General features: G+C 39.7%; 1 protein-coding gene across 2 annotated transcripts in view; it reads right to left on the bottom strand.

The window, feature by feature from the left end:
- LOC122559576 (structural maintenance of chromosomes protein 1B-like) overlaps positions 1–24,733 on the bottom strand; it is a 140,920-nt gene that overhangs the window by 66,281 nt on the left and 49,906 nt on the right. For both annotated transcript variants that reach the window (XM_043709282.1, XM_043709281.1), the window contains exons 12-17: positions 20,225–20,371; positions 19,931–20,068; positions 19,500–19,616; positions 17,265–17,371; positions 14,136–14,277; positions 2,394–2,539 (exon numbers count right to left, since the gene is read on the bottom strand). In XM_043709282.1, the coding sequence (XP_043565217.1) occupies positions 2,394–2,539; positions 14,136–14,277; positions 17,265–17,371; positions 19,500–19,616; positions 19,931–20,068; positions 20,225–20,371 (797 nt within the window). The remainder of the gene's footprint in view (positions 1–2,393; positions 2,540–14,135; positions 14,278–17,264; positions 17,372–19,499; positions 19,617–19,930; positions 20,069–20,224; positions 20,372–24,733) is intronic.

Below are 24,733 nucleotides of genomic sequence, written 5' to 3'. Positions count from 1 at the left end.
CTTGTGAGATAGTAAACCTGTTCAGAAATGTTATTATGCATATCTAGACCAGGCTGGACTTGAACTCAGACATTCCAGTCCAGAAATAGGAACATTGCCTATTTCATGTGATATTAAATGACCTGGAAGTGTCCAGCTAATATGAGAGTCAGCATGGACCTATAATGGTCAGATTAGGCGCAGAATGCTTTATCTCCTCTTCTAACTCCATTTTGATTCAGTTACCCTGCCCGCCCCCTCACCTTTGATAGTCAGCACTGCTCTTAATGCGCTTTGCAAGTAAATTAACCAACTAGAAAACATAGGTAATTTACTGGTGATGGTTAATAGATGAAAAAATACCACGGGTGATTTGGTGGTGGGGAAAAGAAAAAAACTATTCAGTTATGTGTCAGAGTACTTCCTGCTATATATGTGAAAAAAACAGGCAGGTCAAGTCTAATGCATCAGATTGATTTATTTGATAAGTAATAAACAAAGAAATGTCAACTGATGTTACTTATGTGATATGAGGTGACCAAAGGAAACGAGAGAGTTCTAACACAATTAATGAGTCGTGAATGACTCAGAAAATTGTACAGAAAATCACACTTCCAACTTGCTGATCATACAAAGAAAGGCAGTTTTGGAAGCAATATAGATCACGTAGTGACAAACTACAGTCCACAGACCATACCTGGCTTATGATCTATCCTTATCTGTTCCAAACTAAATCGGGACTTGATTAAATAGTCTGAGTGAAAACAGTTTGGAAAAACTAACCTTGAGTTAATGATCACAGGAAATAGATGAAGTTAATCTTTTATATCTAGTGAACTAATTTACAATGGGATAGATGTCATGGTTTAGCTGTACAAAACCTTGGAAAGACTGCACCTAGAGCACAGAGAACAGTACAACCAAAACAGTATTTAGATTCCAATGGTTAAATTACCAGGAAAGATTACACAATTAGAATTGCATTGGCTGGAACTTAGAAGGTAAAAGGGTAATTTGATCAAAGTATTAACCAAAATACATTTGGTAGATTGAGAGAAACTATTTTCATTAGCTGGGAAATCGAGGATTAAGCAATTAAAAATTAGAGACAGACCTTTCAGAAGTGAAACTTGGAAACGCTTCAAGCAAGTTTAGAACTCTTTTGCAAACCAAAATTGATGCTAGATCAATTTTTAAACTTCAAAACTGAAGATGGTCGATTATTGTTAACCAAGTGTATAATGGGATATGAAACAAAGGCAAGCATATGGACACTGGTTGTAAGTAAGCCATGAACTTATCGTATGGTTGAAGGGGCTAAATGGCTTATTGCAGTTTATTTGTTCCTGAGTTTGGATTCCTTGTGTGGTAACATGGAACATAGAAAAGTGCAGCACAGTACAGGCCAATCAGCCCTTGGTGTTACGCTGACCTTTTATCCTACCCTACATACCCTTCATTTTATTATCATCAATCAGAAAAGCCCTAGCTTCCTCAATCTTTCTTCATAAGACATACCCTTCAGTCCAGGCAGCATCCTGGTAAATCTCCTCTGCACCCTCTCTCAAGCTTTCACATCTTTCCTATAATGAGGTGAACAAAACTGAACACAATTTTCCAAGTGTGGTCTAAACAGGGCTCCATGGAGCTGTAGCATTACCTCATGGCTCTTAAACTCAATACCCCTGCTAATGAAAGCCAATACACCACATGCCTTCTTAACAACCCTATCAACATGGCTGGCAACTTTGAGGGATATATGGGCATGGACCCCAAGATCCCTCTGTTCCTCCGTACTGCCAAGAATCCTGCCTTTAACCATGTATTCTGTTTTCAATTTCAACTTTCCAAAATGAATCACTTCACACTTTTCCAAGTTGAACTCCACCTGCCACTTCTCAGCCCAATTAGTTCTGTATCCAGTCAATGCCCCACTGCAACCTACAACAGCCCTCCACAATATCCACAACTCCACCAATCTTCGTATCATTGGCTTCCACTTCCTCATCCATATCATTTATAAAAATCACAAAGAACAGAGGTCCCAGAACAGATCCCTGTGGAACACCACTGGTCACCAAGCCTCCAGGCTGAATACTTTCCATCTACCATCACCCTCTATCTTCTATGGATCAGCCAATTCTGTATCTAAACAGACAGGTTTGCCTGCATCCCATGCCTCTTGACTTTCTGAATGAGCTACCATGGGGAACCTTATCAAATGCCTTGTTAAAATCCATGTATACCACATCTACTGCTCTATCTTCATCAATGTGTATAGTCGCATCCTCAAAGAATTCAATAAGACTTGTGAGGCATGGCTTGCCCTCACAAAGCTATGCTGACTATCTCTAGAGTAGTTTGTTTATTCACAATAAATGTCTATTGGTGCTTTGACAATTAACAAAACGTACCTGCTAATATTAGATAGTTTCTTCCTAACTTCATCAAGCTCCTTTTGTGCATCCTTGACTTGCATCTTTTTAATTAACAGTCTGTTATTGAGGTCCTGCTGTATCACCAAGGCTTCATCTACAGCTTTCATTAACTGCATCTCCTCCTGTGATTTACAACACAAAACTGTGGTTAACGTCACCTGAAAGAATACTTATGCATGAATGGGGATGTCCAGAAATAAATGCAATAGGCAGACCAGTGTACAAAAAGCATTGTGAAGGTTCAGCAAGTAATCTGGAAAGCTAATAGAATGTTATTATTTATCATGAGGACTATAAGACATCAAAGCAGAAATTAGGTCATTCAGCACATCCAGTCTGCTCTGCTTTTCAATCATAGCTGAAAAGTTTCTCAATGCCATTCTCCCGCTTTCTCCCAGTAACTCATGATCCCCTTGATACTCAAGAACCTTTGTATCTTAGTCTTAAATATACTCAATGACCTATGGCAATGAATTCTGCAGATTTATCACTCTCTGGCTGAAGAAGTTTCTCCTGATTTTCATTCTCAAAGGTCTTCCCCATACTCTAAGGCTGTGACCTCGGGTCCTCGTCTCTTCTACCAATGGAAACATCTTCCCAACATCTACTTTGTTCAGGCCATTCAGTATTCTGTATGTTTTAATTAGATCCCCTCCTCATCCTTCTAAGCTCCATCAAGAATAGCCCTAAAGTCCTCAAACATTCCTCATATATTAAGCTTTTCATTTCTGGGACCACTCTCTTGAGCCTCCTCTGAACCCACTCTAGGGCCAGTACATTTTTCCTGAGATATGGGGCCCAAAACTACCCAAAATACTTCAAATGTGGCCTGACCAGAGCCTTATAGAGAATTTAATATAAAATAAGGGACGTTATGCTTCACATACACGGGACATTGGTAAAACCACATCTGGAGTGTTACACACAGTGTTTAAGGAAGGATGTAAATGCATTGGAGGCAGTTCAGTTGACCAAGCTAGCTTCTATTTGCTGGAGTTCAGAAGGATAAGAGGTAACTTGACTGAAACGTAAGAACCTGAAGGGTCTTAATAAAGGTAGATTTAGTGACAATGTTTCTTTTCATAGGATAACCTAGAATCAGTGCTCATTGTTCAAAAATCATGTGTCATCTTTGTAAAGCAGATTAAGTGAAGGATGTAGGTTTGCTCACTGAGGTGGGAGGTTTGGTTTCAGATGTTTCGTTACCATAGTAGGTAATATCATCAGTGAGCCTTCGGATGAAGCACTGGTGGTAAAGTCCACTTTTTATTTCTGTTCAGTGCGTTTCAGTGAGCAAACTTACATCCAGAACTTGATATTCTCTAAAGGTGCCTGATCTCTCCTCAACAAGCTATCCCACACGACAACTGAAATGAGCTTATGGTGCAATGGTAGCGCGTCTGACTCCAGATTAGAAGGTGGTGTGTTTAAGTCACTTCAAGCTCACTGAAGCTCAATTTCTCCATGTTGTACATCTCTATGACTATGACTAAATCAAAAATTCATAGGTTGTTTAGCCTTTCCAGCTTTGCATTTTTATCTAACTCTTGCTATATGAACATTAGGAGCAAGTATCAACATTGCTGATTCGATTGTTAGCTCAAATCCTCCTTCTTGACTGCCCAATAACATTTCACCCCTTTCCTTAACTAAAATCTATTTACTTATGCTCTAAAAAATACTTAAGGACTCTCTTTCCACCACCTTTTCAGGCAAGTTCCAAAGGCTCACCTACCTTCTGAGAGAAAAATTTCAATTAATCTGGCGAGTTTTGAGAGGATTTTGAAAAGACATGACCCACTCTCACCTAGTATCTCTACATACTGATGAGAAGGAGACCGCTTTGACTGGGACAAGACATCCATTCTAGGACAAGCCAAACAGAGACATGTGCAAGAATTCCTAGAAGCATAGCATTCCAAATGGAAGTCTATCAATCAACACATTGACTTAGATTTGCCACCCCCTGAGAAAAAGAACAGGAAATGACAGCACCGTCCCAAGGAAACCCAAACATATAAATAAAAAGCGGGCCATACCACTAGTGCTTCATCCGGAGGCTCACTGATGATGTTACCTAGTATAGTGACGTAAGGTCTGAAAATGAACCTTGCAGCTCAGCGAGCAAACTTACATCCAGAACCTCAACCTGAGCTACAAGTCTTCTCAAAACTCGCTAAGAGTATTAAGTCTCATGCAGTCTTATTACTAAGCTTATGCTATAAACCTTCTTATAATTGCCTTAAGAGTAGCAACTATCTTTGTAGCTATCAGATATTTTTAACAAAAGGTGAAGAAGCAAAGTACAGGGAGGATATGAAGGCAAATTAGCTTTCCCACCCAAGTGTCTAGGATCTAGATTACACTACCTAGAAGTGTAGTGGAGGCAAGTTCAGTTAAGACACTCAAGAGGAAATTAGCTGTTCATTTAAATAGAACCACTGTGCAAAGGTATGGGGAAAAGGCAGGAGAATGGCGCCAATTCATGATGCTCATTTGAAGAGCCAGTATAGACACAGTGAGCCAAGCTGCCTCCATCTGCACTGTAACATTTCCATGACTTTCTGAATCGAACTTAACTTCAATTTGAAAATCTTGCAACACCATTTAGTTCTGTTTTTTTTAAAACACTAAAAGACGAATTACAACATTTCTTTTCAAATTATTTTGAAAAATGGTATGCTGTCTTAATCGCATAAAGAATTCAATTGTAAATGCTCACACTTAGCAGCAATATTTATTACACCTGCCACTGAGATACTTTTCCACCCCCCCTTATGATCCAACAACTTCTCAATCCTGACTATAAGGGGTCTAAATTGGATAGACCCTAAAATTGAGAATGGGGAACATGATGCATAATTAACCAGAATGCACTCAGATGTTAGCAGCACATAAATGTTACATGTTTATTATAATGATACATGCAGCCAATGCTGAATACACTGATGAGTGGCACACTTGCTTTAACAGGGTCTACAAATTTATATAATGCTAGTGCTCTGACTTGAGCACATGGTACTATTGGACATGTCAAGCCCCAGAATGAAATCTGGCTTGAGAGGTCTTTTTATTATTTCAGTTAGCACAATGGTCAGTCACTGAAACATAGTCACAAACGGGTGAAGAATATCTTTTACAACATAATTTATTAAACAAAAGCCAAAATAAATCAACCAAAATTCGATGACTCTATAACTAACCATTTAGTTACAGAACTAGCTCAACGATAAAAGACAGAGGGTTGTGGTGGAGGGTTGCTTTTTAGACTTAAAACCTGTGACCAGCAGTGTGCTACAAGGATCAGTGCTGGGTCCTTTGCTTTTCATCATTTCTATAAACGATTTGGATGTGAACATAGAACGTATCGTTAGTAAGTTTCCATTTGACACTAAAATTGGAGGTGTAGTGGACAGCAAGGGTGGTTACCTCAAAGTATAACAGGATTGTGATCAGGTGGGTCAATGGGCCAAAGAGTGGCAGATGGCGTTTAATTTAGATAAATGTGAGTTGCTGTATTTTGTAAAGGCAAATCAAGGCAAGACTTCTACACTTAATGGTAAGGTCCTGGGGAATGTTGCTGAACAACGAGACCTTGGAGTGTAGGTTCATAGTCCCTTGAAAATGAAGTTGCAGTTAGATGGGATGGTGAAGATGGTGCTTGGTATCCTTGCCTTTATTGGTCAGAGCATTGAGTATAGGAGTTGAGAGGTCATAGTGCAGCTGTACAAGACATTAGTTCAGCCACTTTTGGAATACTGCATTCAATTCAGATCTCCTCCTATAGGAAGGATATTGCAAAACTTGAAAGCATTCAGAAAAGATTTGCAAAGATGTTGCCAGGTTAGGAGCAATAGGGAGAAGCTGAATAGGGTGGGGTCATTTTGCCTGGAGCATTTTAGGCTGAGGGATGACCTTATAGAGGTTTATAAACTTGCAAGGGGCATGGTTAGGGTGAGTAGATAAGATATTTTCCCAGGGGTGGGTGAGTCCAAGATTAGAGGGCATAGGTTTAAGGTGAGAGGGGAAACATTAAGAACCTAAGGGACAATGTTTTCATGCGTGTATGGAATGAGTTGTCAGAGGAAGTGGTGGAGTCTGGTACAACCTAAAAAGGCATCTGGATAGGTAGGAAGGGTTTAGACAGATATGGGCCAACTGCTGGCAAATGGGACTAGATTTGTTTAGGATATCTGGTCGGTACGAATAAGTTGGACTGAATGGTCTGTTTCAGTGCTCTACATCTCTATGACTGTATAACATGCTTGAAAGTTCTGAAGACACACAGCAAAACAAAGTATTATCCAGTTTCCTGACACTATCCATTACAGAGACCAAAATATGGAGATTTTACCCGACTATATTAAATCTTTAAGTTTGACTTAAGTGATTCTTCACAGACCTTCCATGTGAACGGTAAAGTCTTCTTATGCAAATACTTACAAATCTAAGACCTTAGAACTTCTCAACTTTTAAAAACCTGTTCATTTCTAGTCTGTTTTGAAAGTTTTACAAAGTAAACTTTTATACGGGGGTAACTATGCTTTCTCTGAACTATTCCATTCTTTCTGTATTTGCTTTTGACTCCAGTAAGGTCTCCGCTGTACCACCCTAAATTCTTCTCAATCTCTGAGTTTTCTAAGCAAAAATCAATCCTTGATTATCCTAAGCCTAAGACAAGTTAATGGCCTTAATAATTACCTCACTTATTGTAAACTACCATAGTAAAACTAATTTTCTGTTAAAACTCCAGGAGGTCCCTACTTTCTGACATATAATGGATTAAGTCATTATTCCAGACTCTGATCTTGTACTACAACTTAGTCTGCACTTCTATAAGCCAAATTGCATCTCTTCAACGCAAAATGTATTCTGCTGCAGAAGAGTCCAAAACGAGTTAAAAGAAACAAAGACCACGAAGAAGCTGCAATGATTACAAAACAGGTCAAAGAGTGCCACAAGATTTGTGGATGCCATTGCAGAGGTGTACAGGAAGATACAAGTGTTCTTGCCTCAGGGGCCAGGATTTTGAGAAGGGGGGGGAATAGGTAACAAATACTTTTCTAGACCTGAGAAGTATGCAATGTCAAAAGACGTTTAGTGATCTCACAAGGTCAATCAATATGTCTGAACATCACGATAGCCTGACAACTTAATCAACAAACACGCTACACTGGTTAGCACACCAGCTTTGCTCACAATCCAAATTTCTCAGCAACCTAACTCTCACACTTGGCACTACAACAGTCTGTACCAGGGTTCATGGCCAGGGATGAGAGTAACCGAATACAGAATGGTCTGATTTTGTTTTTGTGACAAAGATTCATCTAATTATAGCACTTTTTATGACCTGTAATGAAATGCAGGTAGTTCTAGGCCATTTCAAGTGGGTATAAACATTTTTCCCTTGTTTACCTTTGATTATTACAAGACCAATACATATGTATAGAATTGATAGAGTAAATTCAGCATTCAATGCAGTTATGCATATGATATGGAATGAAGACCAATATAAGGATTATATACATGCTAAAAGAAGGAAATGGCCATGGCAGTGCCTCACAAACTATTTCACAATGTGATCTCATTTTAATCCACCCTATCTTCTCAGAGCAATCGTGGATGAGCAAGATCCATCAACAAATATACAGAAGAACTCCTGAAAATAAACATGACCTTAGGGGCCAGTAAAACAAAAAAACAGTAATAAAGCAGCAAAGTAAAATTTGATCAGTTATTATCAGAAACATATTAAAATATAAGAGTTCAGTATACTAAGTATAAAATATTATTCAAAATGCTCATGCAGTTTCCAGCCAAAATCAGCCATGATGCCAGAAGATTCAGTGAAGCCTCTTCTCCCCAGAGAGGCTAGGAACATAAGGTCCTGCATAGCCATGCCAAACATGTACCAATAGGATGTGGCTGAGACGCTTAATGACTAGAATCCTCCTGGGTTAGAACCAGAGCCTAAAGTCAAGCAGTGGGCTGTTGGGTCAGGGTTGATTGGTATTGGGACCTCAGTCTGAATGAGAAGATCCAGTCATCATGCAGGCAATTACTTCTGAGGCATGGGCAGAAATAGGAAAATAGCACAGCACAGCAAGATGCCCTATATTATTCCCATATCTCTTTTTATTACCAGTATCCAGAAATCTATCAATTTTTGACTTGAGCTTACTCAATGATTAAGCTTCCACATTCCTCTTGGGTAGGGAATTCCAAACCTACACCACCCTTTGAGTGACAAAATTCCTCATCATCTTAATGTTAGAATAAAGAACAGTTCATTTATGTCCCCAGATACTAGAATCATCATCCAAGAGTTCCATCCCATCCACATCCAACCTATTACATCCAGTTGGATTTTTTTTAAGTTTCAGTGACATCACCTCTCAGAGAATACAGAATTAGTTTCTTTCTTTCATTTCTCATTAGACAAAACTGCAATGCCAGGGATTAATCTGGTGTGCTGCCATTTCTTCCATGTGGCAAATCAATACTTCCATAGATAAGGAGACCTCAATAATATTCAATGCAATTGCAGAAAGAGATTTCAAATCCCCTCACAAAGATCAACATATCTAATTACTTAATTCTGAAGAAGGGTCACTGGACCTAAAATATTAATTCTACTTTCTCTCTACAGATGCTGCTGGATCTGTTGAGATTTTCCAGCAATTTCTGTTTTTAATTCCTAATTGCTTGCTGCACATGCATGGTGACTTAAAGTGATTCATACAGGCACCTAGATCCCTTTAGACATTAATATTTCCTTCTCACCAATTAAGAAATACATTTTTCTTCCTACTGAAATGGACAACTTCACCCGTATCCACATATATTAAATTTGTCATTTCCTATCCCATTCACTTACTCTCTTCAAGTCCCTGTGAAGTCTGCATGCATCCTCCTCACAATTTACATTCCCAACTAATTTTATGTCATCAGTGAATTAGAACTTTTTTTTCCCTCTGACATACAAATCATTAATAGAGATTGCGGCTTGCATCCTAAGATCCTAAAAGCTACAAAGATAGTGGGATGCATTGGTGCAATTTTCCAATTCTGGAGAAGTATCTGAGGATTTGGAAAACTGTCAAAGTGACAAGCCCTATTCAAAAAGGGAGGCAAAAATGGGTAACCTTTGACCAATTAGCCTAATATCTATGGTTGGAAAAGGATTGGAAGCAATCTAATCAAGCAGAGTCAGCATAGCTTCATGAATGGGAAATCATGTCTGACTTATTTATTAGAGTCTTTCAAGGAAGTCTCAACCTGAGTGGACAGAGGGGAACCAGTAGATCTGTTGTTTTTGGACTTTCAGAAGGCAATTAACAAGTTACTTCACAGAAGTTAAGTCACAAGATAAAAGCCCAGTGTTGGAAATATTATATTGGCATGGATAGAGAATTGTCTAAAGGGTGGGAAATAGTGAGTGGGAGTAAGGGATTCTTTTTCAGGTTAACAACCAGTGATCAGTGGGGTTACACAGGGATAAGTGCTGGGACTGCAACTGTTTACAATATGTATTAATGACTTGTCGGAAGGAAGTGAATGGACTGGAGCCATGTTTGCAGACAGCACAAAAATAGATGGAAAGGTAGGTTGTGAGAAGTATAAAAACAGTTTACAGAGAAAAATGATAGGTTAAGTAAGTGGACAATACATTAACAAATGGGTTATAATGTGAAAAAATGTAATGTTGCTCATTTTGGAAGGGAGAACAAAAGAACGTTATTTAAATGGAGAAAAACTGCAGAAAGCTGAGACACAAAGGGACTTAGGATACTTGTGCACAAAACACAGAGAACTAGCAAACAGAGGGTCGAGAGTCTTTGGCACTCCTTGCCACAGAGAGCTGTGGGAGCACAGTTCTTGTGTATATTCAAGGCTGAGATAGATAGATTCTTGTTCGGGGGGGGAAATCTAGGGAAATGGGGAAAGGCCAGGAAAGTGGATATGAGGAATGTCAGACCAGCCATGATCCTTTTGAATGGCGGAGCAGGCTTCAGAGGCTTAAGGTTTCTAATTCTTATGGTCTCACAAAGGCACAATATTTGGTTATCAGCAGGTTTCCTTGCCCATGTTTGACCTGATACATTGAGACCTCATGAGGTGCACTGTAAATATTGAAAACTCCAAGGTAAACCTGCTCTTGATTGTATATCACTGTGCCATCACCTCTATTGGGCCTGTTCTACTGATGGGAAAGAACATATCCAGGGTTGACATTTCTGGGACATTGTGTGTCGGGTATGATTCTGTGAGTATGACTATGTCAAGTTATTACTTGACCAATGTATCAGACAACTCTCCCAATTTTGGCAGTAGATCCCTGATGTTAGCAAGGAGGGATTTGTCGGTTTAAAAACCTGAAAGAACTGTGGATGCTATAAATCAGAAACAAAAACAGAAATTGCTGGAAAAGCTTAAATCTGGCAGCATCTGTGGACAGAAATCAGAGTTAACATTCCTCATTGAGTGACCGTTCTTCAGACCAGAAATGTTAACTCTAACTTCTCTCCACAGATGCTGCCAGACCTGCTGAGCTTTTCTAGCAATTTCTGTCTTTGTAGGTTTAACCAGGCTGAGTTTGCTGATGTTGTTTCCATTTCTTTAGTCAATGCCAGGTAGTTAATCTGGTTTCACAATTTTTTGTGTTGATAAAACAGTAATTTAAGAATCCCCTATATCAAGGCCAAGAAAATATACAGATTTCATTCCCTAAAAGATGTTAGTGAATCAATTTTTTTTAAAAATGACAATAGTTTCAGGGTCATTAGGCTTTTAATTTCAGATCTTTCATAAATTCAAATTTCACCATCTGCTACGGTAAGATATAAACCTGGTTGTCTAGAACATGACCTAGGCCTCTAGATTACTAGTTCTGCATCAATACTACTATGCCACTTTCTCCTCTCATTTCTCCTACAGATTCAACGTCCAGGCTGTTCCAGCTTCCATCAAAGACTCCTTCTCTTCCATTTTTCACTGTTCTGCTAATCACAGATTCTGTCTCTAAAGAATGAGCAAGATTATGAAAGAGCGAACTGCTGATAATAAACTGAAACAGCTATGCAATAGATAATTTGTGATTAGATGAACACCTCTGTCTCTCCTGCAGTTGCTGTTTTTCCTCTCACAACTTTGCAATGACCTCCTACTGATATGACTGCATTGTTGTGATTTCTTTTAACCTTGATTGGAAGGTTGAAATAGGTATTTAAAATGGCTGGTTTCTGAGAAACAAGAGTCAGATATATTTGAAATGGCAAAAAATTTCCATCCTCAGTATTGTTAATTTTAAGTGCTTGATTTTTTTTTTGTTTGAACATTTTAAATTTAAACTGTAAATACAAAACAATTATGAGCCATTCAACTTTTCTTGAGTGATTTTTGTACAAGGTGTATTTCTTAGCTGTTTCACAGATTTTAGGTCACCTTTGAAAATGATCAATATCTTTGTTATGGACCAGGCCGGACACCTTCAAAACATTTTAAGAAGGTAGTCCAGAACCTAACGTATCTAGTTGTTTTAAGCAGATTTAAGGTGAATATTCCAGGAGCAACACAGCTGGTCAAACCACTTAGTTTTAAACAAAACAGAGTTCATTTACACAGGAACAAAAGAATATTGAACTTACAATGACATAACTATTTGAAAACCTAACCGACACAAAAACACAATTTAACAAAGAGCTGTTCTGATTTCCTGAAACATTCCATAATACACCCCTTAGCAAAAAGGTAAATTCTAACTCAGTTTCTTACAGGAGAGAGATGTCAGAGAGCGAGAGATGATCAGCATGGAGCTATTTCTTTGGGTCCCTAGCTAAAACTTGACTAGCAGCTTTGAACAGATTGCTTGCTAAAACCTGAGCTGGGAGAACTGGCCGCTCCCCTTTCATTGTACAATTGTTTTGAAGCAAAATTTGTAAGCCTTTTTCCTGAGGCAGTATCTGTTAATTATAATCAATGGGCTAATCCTATTCAAATTGGAACTTCTGGCGTTTACATTGAAAAAAAACATGAACAACATAATCTTGTTAAAGGAGTAGCATCGTCACATCTTCAAAACCCAGAACCATTGATTGCTCCAGGTTCTTCAATATGGTGGCCAGTATTAACAAGGCAATTGTTTCAGTGTCCACCAGATCTAGAAAGTGTGCTTGCGTGAAATCCTGTTGAAAACCTAGATGCAGTGTCCCTGGAAACGGCCAAGTTATTCAAGGTTAATTGCACAGTGGTGATATCATTCAATATGGCATTGGACATTGATCTATAGTATTGACTTCTTTGACACATCTTCCAACAAATCATAATTATGTGTGTAAGGTTATCTTCCTATGGTTGGAACCTCAATGTATTCCTTTCTGTCATCAATGCAGAGCCCTTCTCTGGATTGAATGTGCCACAGGTCTCTATTGGTAGCCACTGGAGCTGTGTGTTCCACTATATGTTGACTTGCTTTACTATGGAGGTAAAATAAGTGCCAATATCTGAGCTATGCCTAGGGAAGTCTGGAGTGCTTAGCTCGGTATTGAGAGGATTATTCTCCTCTGGAGTCTTTCTCTATTGGAATGACTTGATATTGAGAAAGGTCTCAAAGAAATATAACGACATTAGTTAGGAGAGAGAAGGTGGCGTACCTGAGAATGCACACTAAACTTGCCTTTCTGTGCTGATTTAAAAGAAAGGATACAAGAGATATTCCAACACATTATTTGAACTGTTGACAGACACATCCCTATTGTTCATGACTCTAGATGAAATATCTAGGGTTCCCTGCTTGGCATGTTTGAGGGCAATGATGCTAGGCACTCCAGTCCTCTCTCTAAAACAGTATATGTGAGATTGTTTGCAAAGAAAGGAGGAGGAGGTTAGTGAGTGTGTTCAGAAGTTAAATAAAGATGTTTAAGAATCACACAAAGAGTGGCCATGAAAGAAGATTTTAAAAAAAGGATGGAACAAAGATAAAGAGGTCATAGAGCCACAGACCTGTACAGCATAGAAACAGACCCTTCGGAGCAACTTGTTCATGCCAACCAGATATCCCAAGTTAATCTAGTCCTATTTGTCAGCATTTGGCCTATATGTCCCAAACCCTTCCTATTCATATATGCATCCAGATGCCTTTTAAATACCAGCCTCCACCACCTTGTCTTGCAACTCATTCCACACATGCACCCCCTGTGTGAAAAAGTTGCCCCTTATGTCCCTTTTAAATCTATCCCCTCTCACCTTAAACCTATACCCTCTAGTTTTTCAACTCCCCTACCCTGGGAAAAAAGACCTTGTCTATTCACCGTGTTCATGTCCCTCATGATTTTTATAAACCTCTATAAAGTCACCCCCCAACTTCTGCCACTCCACAGAAAATAGCCCTAGACTATTAAACCTCTCCCTATAGCTCAAACCCTCCAAACCATTACACTACCAAACAGTGTTTATGCGAGTATGCTGTCATTGCACAACCGAATGGTGACATTTAGAATATAAACAGAGGATCAAGTAAAATTGAGTCAATAATTGGAAAACAATCAAATCTTCAACTGATCTACCAAAGATATTTTGAGAACACAAGTTTGTAAATTGTAATTTGGTTCAATGTTTTTGTGGTAAAATTGAAAGGAATATATTCGATTAACTCATTACTTCAAATAAGCTAACATTCTTGAATGTGCTCATTCAGGAATTTGGAAAGAAACTTCATACCTTCTTTAACTTCACTACTTCTTCTTCATCTTTCTCAACAGTTTCCTTCCACTTCTGGATTTTTTTGACATCTTCTTCAATTTGGCTATATGAGTATTCGAGTTGGATTGAGAGTCTTGTTTTCTGGTTCTCAAACTCTGATCTGCAATGTGGACAGGAACACTTTCAAAATAGTGAAATATTAATTATAAGAAGAATTTGTTTTGCATAAGACCATTGCCGCTTTGGAAATAGACTAATCACAGATCATTTACAATAACATGGATAAATGCTAACATAATATAGTAGGGCAAGATTTTATGTTCACCACTTGGGTAATAATCTGGCAGCGTAGATTGCTTAGGCAATGGAGATGAGTTTTCATTCCATTACTTTCAGTGGAATGAAAAGCTGACAGGTTGTAGAAAGGGCAAATTATCCTCAATTGAACGTTTCCATTAATTTGTCATACCAAGGAACATAACACGCTGATTTTTCAATCTAATTCGAAGTTTGTTTTCCGACATCAGATTTAACTATTTGCCAAAATGCCAATAAACTTTCAATTGTGTATTTCAATAACTTAAATTAAAAATCCTTTAATGCATCAATGACGCACTCTGGCTGCAAGTGCTCATCTCCATTTTTCTCATGTTGAGAATACACATGTGCAGTGGTAGCAAAGCCTCAGATTTAAATTAAGGCTGAGTGCTAAGAACTTTAAAAACACCTGAAAATGCAATTAAAAGTGAAGAGAAAAACTGTTAAACAAAATCAAGTTCTAAATTGGAGGAAAGCTAATTTGATGTTATTAGGCAAGAACTTTCAAAAGCTGATTGGGGGCAGATGTTCGCAGGTAAAGAGACAGCGAGAAAATGGGAAGTCTTCAAAAATGAGATAACAAGTGACAGTATATTCCTGTTAGGGTGAAATGAAAGGCTAGTAGGTGTAGGGAATGCTGGATGATTGAGTTAAGAAAAAGGAAGCATATGTCAAGTAAAGACAGCAGAGTTGGAGAGAATCCTTAGAGGAGTATAAAGTCAGTTGGAGTTTACTTAAGAGGGAAATCAGGTGTGCAAAAAGGGGACATGAGATAGTTTTGGCAAATCGGGTTAAGGAGAATCCCAAGGAACTTTTTAAATACATTAAGGACAAAAGGATATAGAGTCTTAGAGATGTACAGCACGGAAACAGACCCTTCGATCCAACTCGTCCATGTCGACCAGATATCCCAACCCAATCTAGTCCCACCAGCCAGCACCCGGCCCGTATCCCTCCAAACCCTTCCTATTCATATATCCATCCAGATCCCTTTTAAATGTTGCAATTGTACTAGCCTCCACCACTTCCTCTGGCAGCACATTCCATACATGTACCACCCTCTGATCAAGTGAGAGAATAGGGCCCATCAAAGATCAGCAATGCAGCTAATGTGTGGAGCCACAGGAGATGGGGGAGATACTAAATGAGTATATTGCATCAATATTTACTGTAGAGATGGACATGGAGATATTGAATGTGGGGAAATAGATGGCAACATCTTAAAAAATGTCAATATTACAAAGGAGGTGGTGCTGGATGTCTTAAAATGCATGAAAGTGGATAAATCCCCAGGACCTGATCAGGTGTACGCTAGAATTCTGTGGGAAGCTACGAAAGTGATTGCTAAGCCCCTTGCTGAGATATTTGTATCATCGATAATCACAGGTGAGGTGCCGGAAGACTGGAGGTTGGCTAGCATGATGCCACTACTTAAGAAAGGTGGTAAGGAAAAGCCAGGGAATTAAAGACAAGTGAGCCTAACTGGTGGGCCAGTTGTTGAAAGGAATCATTAGGGACAGGATTTACATGTATTTGGAAAGGCAAGGACTGATTAGAGATAGTCATCATGGCTTTGTGCGCGGGAAATCATGTCTCACGAACTTGATTGAGTTTTTTGAAGAAGTAACAAAAAGGCCTGTGACCAGTGGAGTGCCACAAGGATCGGTGCTGGGTCCACTACTTTTCATCAATAATATAAATAATTTGGAAGTGAACACAGGAAGTGTAGTTCATAAATTTGCAGATGACACCAAAATTGGAGGTGTAGTGGACTGTGAAGAAGGTTAGCTCAGAGTACAACGGGATCTTGAACAGATGGGATCTTGAACAGATGGGCCAACGGGCCGAGGAGTGGCAAACGAGTTTAATTTAGATAAATTTGAGGTGCTGCATTTTGGAAAAGCAAATCAGAGCAGGACTTCTACACTTAATGATAAGGTCCAAGGGAATGTTGCTGAACAAAGAAACCTTGGGATGCAGGTTCATAGTTCCTTGAAAGTACAGTCGCAGGTAGAAAGGATAGTGAAGAAGGCATTTGGTATGCTCTCCTTTATTGGTCAGAGCATCGAATATAGGAGTTGGGAGGTCATGTTGTGATTGTAAAGGACATTGGTTAAGCTACTATTGGAATACTGCATGCAAGAGGAAGAATGTTGTGTAACTTGAAAGGGCTCAATAAAGATTTACAGGGATGTTGCCAGGTTTGGAGGGTTTGAATAGACTGGGGCAATTTGCCCTGGAGCGTCAGAGACTGAGGGGTGACCTTATAAAGGTTTATAAAATCATGAGGGGCATGGATAGGATATATACACAAACTCTTTTCCCAGAAGTGAGTGCGTCCAACACTAGAGGGCATAGGTTTAACATGAAAGGAGAAAGATATAAAAGGGACCTAAGGGGCAACTTTTTCACGCAGAGGGTGCTGCGTATATGGAATGAGCTGCCAGAGGATGTGGAGGAGTTTGGTACAATTGCAACATTTAAAAAACATCTGAATGTGTATATGAATAGGAAAGGTTTAGAGGGATATGGGCCAAGTGCTGGGAAATGGGACTAGATTAGGTTAGGATATCTGCCCTGCATGGGCGAGTTGGACCAAAGGGTATGTTTCCGTGTTGTACTTGTCTATGACTCTTCCTCTTCTCCAGTAAGTTTTGATTTACTCTTTTAGGTGTTTTTAAGGATTCTAACACTCTGCTATTGCGCATGCTCCTGAGTGCCAGTGACAGCAATCAATTTTTATAGGCAATCACCGTAAGTACCTATTATTACGCTGCCCCTTTCCAATTAAGTGCATCATAGTTATATATAACTCAAATAATGAATAACCTTTTCTTATCTATTTCTTCTAACTGCTTCACATGCTCATCCTCATACTCCCGAATATTTGCCACACCAATCTTGGTACAAAAGTCTTCAAACACTCTATCTTCAATCTATTTAGAACAAAATAATGACTAGTTATTCTGAAGATACTTTTTTAGCATCACCCTAAAATTTCATCCAGAAATATTGCACATCATTACAAATAAAACTTCTATTCCAAAACATAATTGGGAACCATGGGGTGAAAATGGGCAAAACATTCAGCTAGATTATGGCTTTTGGTGAGATAGTGAACTGCGAGTTTCATAAAGGCTGCTCATTATGCATCTTCTTATTTCTTTTTCCACTGACTTCATCCATGTCAAAAGTGAAAATTACCTCCACAATATCATAACTGTAATGACAATTCATATTTGAACCAAGAATTAGGACTATCCATTAGCTGTTGTACAATTATTGGCATTCTTAGATATTTTCCTTTCCAACTTTCTACCCTTCTCTCCCTTACTTCAGTTATTCTTATAGGGCATGGTTTCACATACAAGGCAGTATCCAGTGTCTCTTGTATGCGCCTGTTCTTCACGTATGTAAGTTAAACTCAAAATATATTTAACTACACAAGGTAGCACAATTAAGCCCATTGTCCATACTTCATGCCTATAGTCTTTTTGTTGATTTGGGTGGATTTCAGAAATCATTGGGAAATTCACCACATACAGAGCTCTTGGAGGAAGCCTTATAATGAAGCAGAAATATTGTGACAGATAAGCGTTAAATATATTGACAACTTACAATTATTATTATATGCTGTTGTCTATGTTAGATGTTTTTATAGCAGTGATTGAACATTATTCAGTGTTGTTATAAAGTGTTGAGATGCAGTAGTGTACTTTTCCCCACTGCCTGGGAAATCCTGATCTGAAGTGATTTAAATGTCTGACTTTGAAAAGGTACTGGCTGTTGCTTAAATTGATGGGGGGGGAGAAAACAGCCAGTTCCTCCATAAATTCTTTAAATGACAGGCCACCTGGTGTGATTTCGAAAATAATCTTGACTTATGTTCTATCCTATTCAATAGGTTCCATAATGTGAAGCTAGAATGGTTTGTTTTGAGAGATGAACTGACATGAATTTTTTTTTAGAAAACTGATGAAGCACTTAGTTCTTCTGATGGTTGTGCACATTGTTGGACTGACAGTTTTAAGGAGACATTAAAGGTTGATCTGACTCGTAGTTTCTAAATAGATGTGTGGTTTTACACACCAATGACCAGTTTTTGTTTGGCTTGGAGATTCTTTTCTATGCAGTACATATTTGACTGACACATCCACTAGATTATGAGTTTATTTTCACACTTATTTCAACAAATGCCCGTTGCCAACCCAGAGTTCCTGACATCTATCCATAGCAGACATTAGGTAAGGGCAGACAAGGGTAGTAGTCACATGGACACATCCACTTGGAAGTTACTCTCTAAGCTACTAACCATCCTGACTTGGAAATGCACTGCTGTCCCTTCATTGCTACTGGGTCAAAATCCTGGAATCCACTCCCAAGCAGTAAAGTGGATTTACCTACACCAAATGGACTGCAATAATTCAAGACATAGCTTACAACTACCTTCTCAAGGGTAACTAAAGATAGGCACTAAATGCTGGCCCAGCCAGCAATACCCACATCCCATGAATGAACAAAACTAAAGTAGTTATAGAGGATACATTGAGGTCAAAGGTCATATAAGAAGGCACAGAGATATGAGGAGCATGGGAGTATAACAAGATAGGTGGTTACAAGGGGGCTTGGGCTGGATGAGGGCAGAGAGTGGGTGACAGCAACGTGGTTTAAAAAAAATGTGGAGAACTGGACTGATGTTCCTGAAAACAGTAGCAGGCCTTTCAACTGGGCCCCTTGGCACTAACACATCTTCAATGTTGTCTCAGACCTGCCTCCTCAGGTGAAAGACCTGAATCTTTACTACCTACACCATTAGATGGAAGTATGGCCAGTGTGAACTTCAAGAACTGACTCGACTCACTTTTCCCAAAACAAGGACAAAAATCCAGACCTTGAACTTCCCAGATTAACCTGAAAATAACTACTTATGCTTTTGTGTATATATTGAAATTTATTTATGTATATACTTGCCTGCTTGTTTTTGGAATCCTTTGTGTTAGTCCTTTGCATGAAATATATTCTAATGTATATTGGATTATCTAGTAACATATTTAATGTACTTACTTCATGCATTTGATTCTGAATGTGTCGCATTTTCACCTCCCTATCCTCGATATTCAATCTCACCATGGTCATTTCAGACTGCAGATTTGCCAGTCCACTTTCTAGTTTTGATCTTTCCTAATTAAAAATTCATAATAAGGCATAAGGCATAAGAATGAACATATTTTAACCATGCTACTTTGAATAAAGAGGATATTTTGCTCAATACATTCAGGTGCACACAGTGCCTGTTTTCTATGTGCAAAGTAATACTGAAGTGGGCAGTTTAAACTGGGGACTTTCTGTACAATGGAGAGAAAGAGAACTTGAAATTATTTGAGAACAATTGAAAGGAGAAAGAATGTCTGGATTTTTCAAATTAGTTCGGCTAATAACAGGGTGAGTAATCTTCCTGAGACATTATTATTCTTTAATTTTTAATAAATTCTTACCATATGGCTATTTGTCAAATGCTTTTTTCTAGTTTGCTCCAAATCATTAAAGGAATATCTCATTCTCGTCTCTGTCCCTTTGGCTTGAGCCTGCAATTGCCTCAATTCAGCTTCCTTCCGATTCATTTTCATTAACTCCTGTAAGTTAAGGGAATATCAACTCTATATTTCTAGCTGTTGGACTATAAGAATAAAGATAAATTTAAAAAGAGCTTTAACACAATGTGCATCAAATATAAATACATTCACAGCAGCTTTAAAGCAATGTGAATAGCAAACATCAGTTTAACTCACCCTGAGTTCAATTCTCAGTTTCTCCTTAATTTCTTTCAATTGACTGATCTCCTTCTCATCCCAGCACCTGGCTTTGAACTTCAGATCACTAGAGCCCCCAGAAATGACACCAGATTTTAAGAATAGTGTTCCATCTAATGCCACTGTCTATGTTGTAAAAAGAAGATTGTAAAAGAATAACTATACATTTACCATAAAATGCATTTAAATTCATCTGCATACAAATCTAGTAAACTTCTGTCAAAAGCTAACAACTCTTAACATCTTAGCACATGTTGCCAGTTCCAGTTTGGAAAAAATAGTTTACATTTTACAACTAGACTATACCATTGGGTAAAACTCCTGTCACCAACTCTGGCACTGCATGAACTACAATTCTCAATGGTGATCACACATCTTCTCCTTACAAAGTAACCTTTTCTCCCCACTGTGCTTTCTACACATTCTTAATGCTTCTCCTGCTCATACATGACTACCAAATGCTCCTGCACCTATACACTGTGTTCTTTCACTTCATCGCAAGAAAACTGGCCCATAATTGGGCCGAGTGGTGTAAAACTGGCAGGGGACTGACAGTCATCAGTTTCCTTGTTGCTTACAAGCAGAAAATTCTTGATTTTTCTGAAGAACTGCATGACCACTCATACGGATACAGGTAGACATGAATAAGCTACAGTCCTAGTAAGCTTCTATGTGCTTAGCTATGCCAATATCATTACCAGTGCCAACTTATTTTGAATCTGCACAAGCACTTCTGCAGATTCTACAACTAATTCCCTTTCCTCTCTTATGCAGGAACTAGTAGCACCTAGCCAATTTCCATACAGGGCAGCACCAGAAACCCTCAGCTCCAACTTCACCTCTGAAGCCAGAGAAGCCTCAGAGGATGCACCAGCAAGGCACTTGTACCTTACACCAACTCAGGAACTTTAATATCTGTGGTACACTTCCTAGATTATATTTGGGAGCATCATGCAGTGAACACATTGCTGACACGAATCTACATCTGGTCAAAGAAGAATTGCCTCAGGTCAATGACACTCTGTAAGCTGCCAGAGACTGGGACCTGCTCAGCCTCAGGCCAAAGACATGTCCTTTTCTTAGCCGTTAATGAACTGATCAACCTAAAGAAACATCAGGAAGCTTTGACATATGCAGTCAGCAGGCTGGAAGGATTGAAGAGTCCACCAACGTTGACAGTGTTGTGTTGGTTTCAGCGCAAGTGCCTAGTTATCTATACAGATAGGTTGGCTAGCGTTGTGGAGAACCAGTTGCAGCAGAATGCTCAGTGGCTTCCAGATGTGCACACAGACTTGAACTCCATCATTTTAAGTGCTCAGCATCAATGGTAAGGCAAGAGAAGGATGAAGCACTTCAACCTCACTCTTGTCTCCCGAAGAGGAGGGCCAAATGTGACAGCTGGCAGACAGGGAGGTGGAGCTACAGACAGGCACTGCAGAAGCTTCTTCTCAGGATATTCCAGAGGTACCTACCCACTTCACCTTATCTCTGCCTGAGATCTAAAAGCCTGCTGCAGAACAAGTTAAGGAGTGAGAGTCTTAATTTTGGCAGGAGACACCCAGCAGGTCTGGGCACTCTAGAGCTAAAGGTAATGGAGGTGGCGGGAGACACTAAGTATTCCAAGTCAACAGGGCCAAACACGGAGCTGAATTTCTTCACTCCAGCTGCAGAAGTCAGACTGCACTCAGATGCAGCTGAAAGCAGAAGAGACGCAATTATACTGAGATTGCATACATTGCATGGGTGGAACATCACAATAACTAATTTTTCACTTTTGTAAGTACCATTTCACGTGCAATGTTAAAATGTCTCCTCCAGTATAATTTTCATTCTTGCACCTCATTCAGTCACATCCATGTGAGAATCATAGAATGTCTACAATTTGGAAGCAGGCCATTTGGCTCATCACATCCACACCAACTCAATGAAAAACATCCCACCCAGATCCAAGCCCCTGCATTTTCCATGGCTAAATCATTTAACCTACACATCCCTGGACACGATGGGCAATTTAGCAAGGCCAATTCAGCTAACCTGCACATCTTTGGAAAATGGGAGGAAGCTGGAGCAAACCTAAGCTGACATGAGAACATGCAAACTCCACAGAGGCAGTTACCTGAGGGTGGAATCGAAACGAGGTCCCTGGCACAGTGAGGCAGCAGCGCTACCACTGAGCCACGGTGCCACCACAGAATGAGGAGCCACTTCAGATATCCCAAGGATGAAAGAAGTTGCAACCACCAAGTGTTGTTTATCTCTCTCAAACATCTGACTCCTTGACAGCAGATAGCCTCAAATGGTAGGGATCCTTGAACCATGATGGCAAGGACGGTATCTAAGGCATTGCATTTTAACATGGACAATAACGAGGTTGAATGCAATGAGAAGGGAATATGCTCGGGCCAGGCCTGCACACATCATTCTACACTTAAACACACCATGTGATTGAGAGTACAGAAATAGTGATGATTCCACCCATTTCTGAACAGTAAAATTTATTCTGTGTACCAGTTTTTCCAGGGGAAGGCAAAGCTGGGATTCAAGGCTGCGAGATTTACAAGGCAGCTCCCATGTCTATTCTTCTTCATAGCTGAAAATGTGTTGCTGGAAAAGCGCAGCAGGTCAGGCAGCATCCAAGGAGCAGGAGAATCGACGTTTCGGGCATGAGCCCTTCTTCAGGAATGAGGAGAGTGTGCCAAGCAGGCTAAGATAAAAGGTAGGGAGGAGGGACTTGGGGGAGGGGCGTGCATTTCCAACGCCCCTCCCCCAAGTCCCTCCTCCCTACCTTTTATCTTAGCCTGCTTGGCACACTCTCCTCATTCCTGAAGAAGGGCTCATGCCCGAAACGTCGATTCTCCTGCTCCTTGGATGCTGCCTGACCTGCTGCGCTTTTCCAGCAACACATTTTCAGATCTGATCTCCAGGATCTGCAGTCCTCACTTTCTCCTATTCTTCTTCATAGTGCATTCATGTGATGAGAAAAGCTGCACAAAGTATTGCCTCTCGCAGGTTCAATCCTCCAGCAATTCAACACAATTTGCCATCTAATTCAGCCAATGAGCAATCTAAAACATTGAAGTGCTCCTGATGATGGAATGTAAAAAAAAATTAAGTTCCTCAGGATTCCTGTCAAATTAACGGGTACCATGAGCAACTAAATTGTACAACACTCAAATATCATACCCGAACAACTACCTCATTAGCTAACTAAACTTAGCACCATAAGAAGTTAGTGAACTGACTCACTGAATCTTGCTTCTTCTCTGTTCTGTAGGGTAGCATACAATCACATGGATAATGAGATGTTTTATTCAGCACCACAAAAGGTCAAGGATCCCAAAAATAACATTTTCCACAAAAATTGCAAGGTTCATATACTCTGCACAATGTAGGGCAGCTTGACAGATTAAGAACAAAATTCCAAACTATTAAACAAAATCCAAGCACAGCTCATTTTTCCTGGAAGCAGGTGGTTATTAGATTCTGTTTGGGCTCTCAGGCTCTGCAATGGTCTGATCTATCATATTCTCTTGGACGGTCCTCTTGATCAGTGTCCTGATCCTCAGCCTCATCTTCATTTTAACAGACTGCTATCGATCTATTTCGTCTGCATGCAGGATATTCTCTCTTTTTCAGCTCCTGTTTAAAGGATACAGCAATGCCATAATGTTGCAGTAGAACAGTTCTGGAAGTAGGTGGCCTGTCTCCCCAATATAGAGGAGGCCACATCAATTTCGTCTGCATGCAGGATATTCTCTCTTTTTCAGCTCCTGTTTAAAGGATACAGCAATGCCATAATGTTGCAGTAGAACAGTTCTGGACCATTTTGTAGGGCCTGCCAGACATGCAAACCTCACATTAATGAGACATGTGGCCCGTTCCATAATGGCCCTACTTAAAGAAAATACCATATGATGTTGGAGATTTCCATGCTCTTTATGGTGCTAAAACTTCCTCATGCAGAGGCGAGGGTTACTGTAACCTATTTGAACAATACTTCTCGACCTCTCAGCCCCCTCCTATTCACGATGTTCAAATGCTCCCTACCAGTATCACCATTCCCTCAGTGATCCAGTACAGTGAAGCCCACTCCCTTGAGCTGTCAATTTCCCTCAGACTCCATGGTTGCCCTGATCATTATTAATTAAATACTAGGACTGACTTACAGGCGGACCCCAATTGGCCATGGCCCAACACCTGCCCTCATCTAGCAGACTGATCTCTCAGCAGCATCCTGATTGACATACTTGTAGTGCCCAGACTACTTACACTTGATCTATAGTATTGACTGTGTACATTTCTTGGATTGTAAAGACACAGATGCCTGGACTCTGCAGGAACAAAGTGCTTGCTTGACTTTGGCCAAACCTGATTGACCCATTGTTTAACTGATGCTTTTCTGATGAAGGGCTTATGCCCAAAATGTCGATTTTCCTGCTCCTCGGATGTTGCCAGACCTGCTGTGCTTCTCCAGCACCACACTCTTGG

Source organism: Chiloscyllium plagiosum, chromosome 19, assembly GCF_004010195.1.
Source record: "Chiloscyllium plagiosum isolate BGI_BamShark_2017 chromosome 19, ASM401019v2, whole genome shotgun sequence".
NCBI classification, from domain to species: Eukaryota; Metazoa; Chordata; class Chondrichthyes; order Orectolobiformes; family Hemiscylliidae; genus Chiloscyllium; species Chiloscyllium plagiosum.
This window is presented reverse-complemented; position numbering and strand designations above follow the sequence as displayed.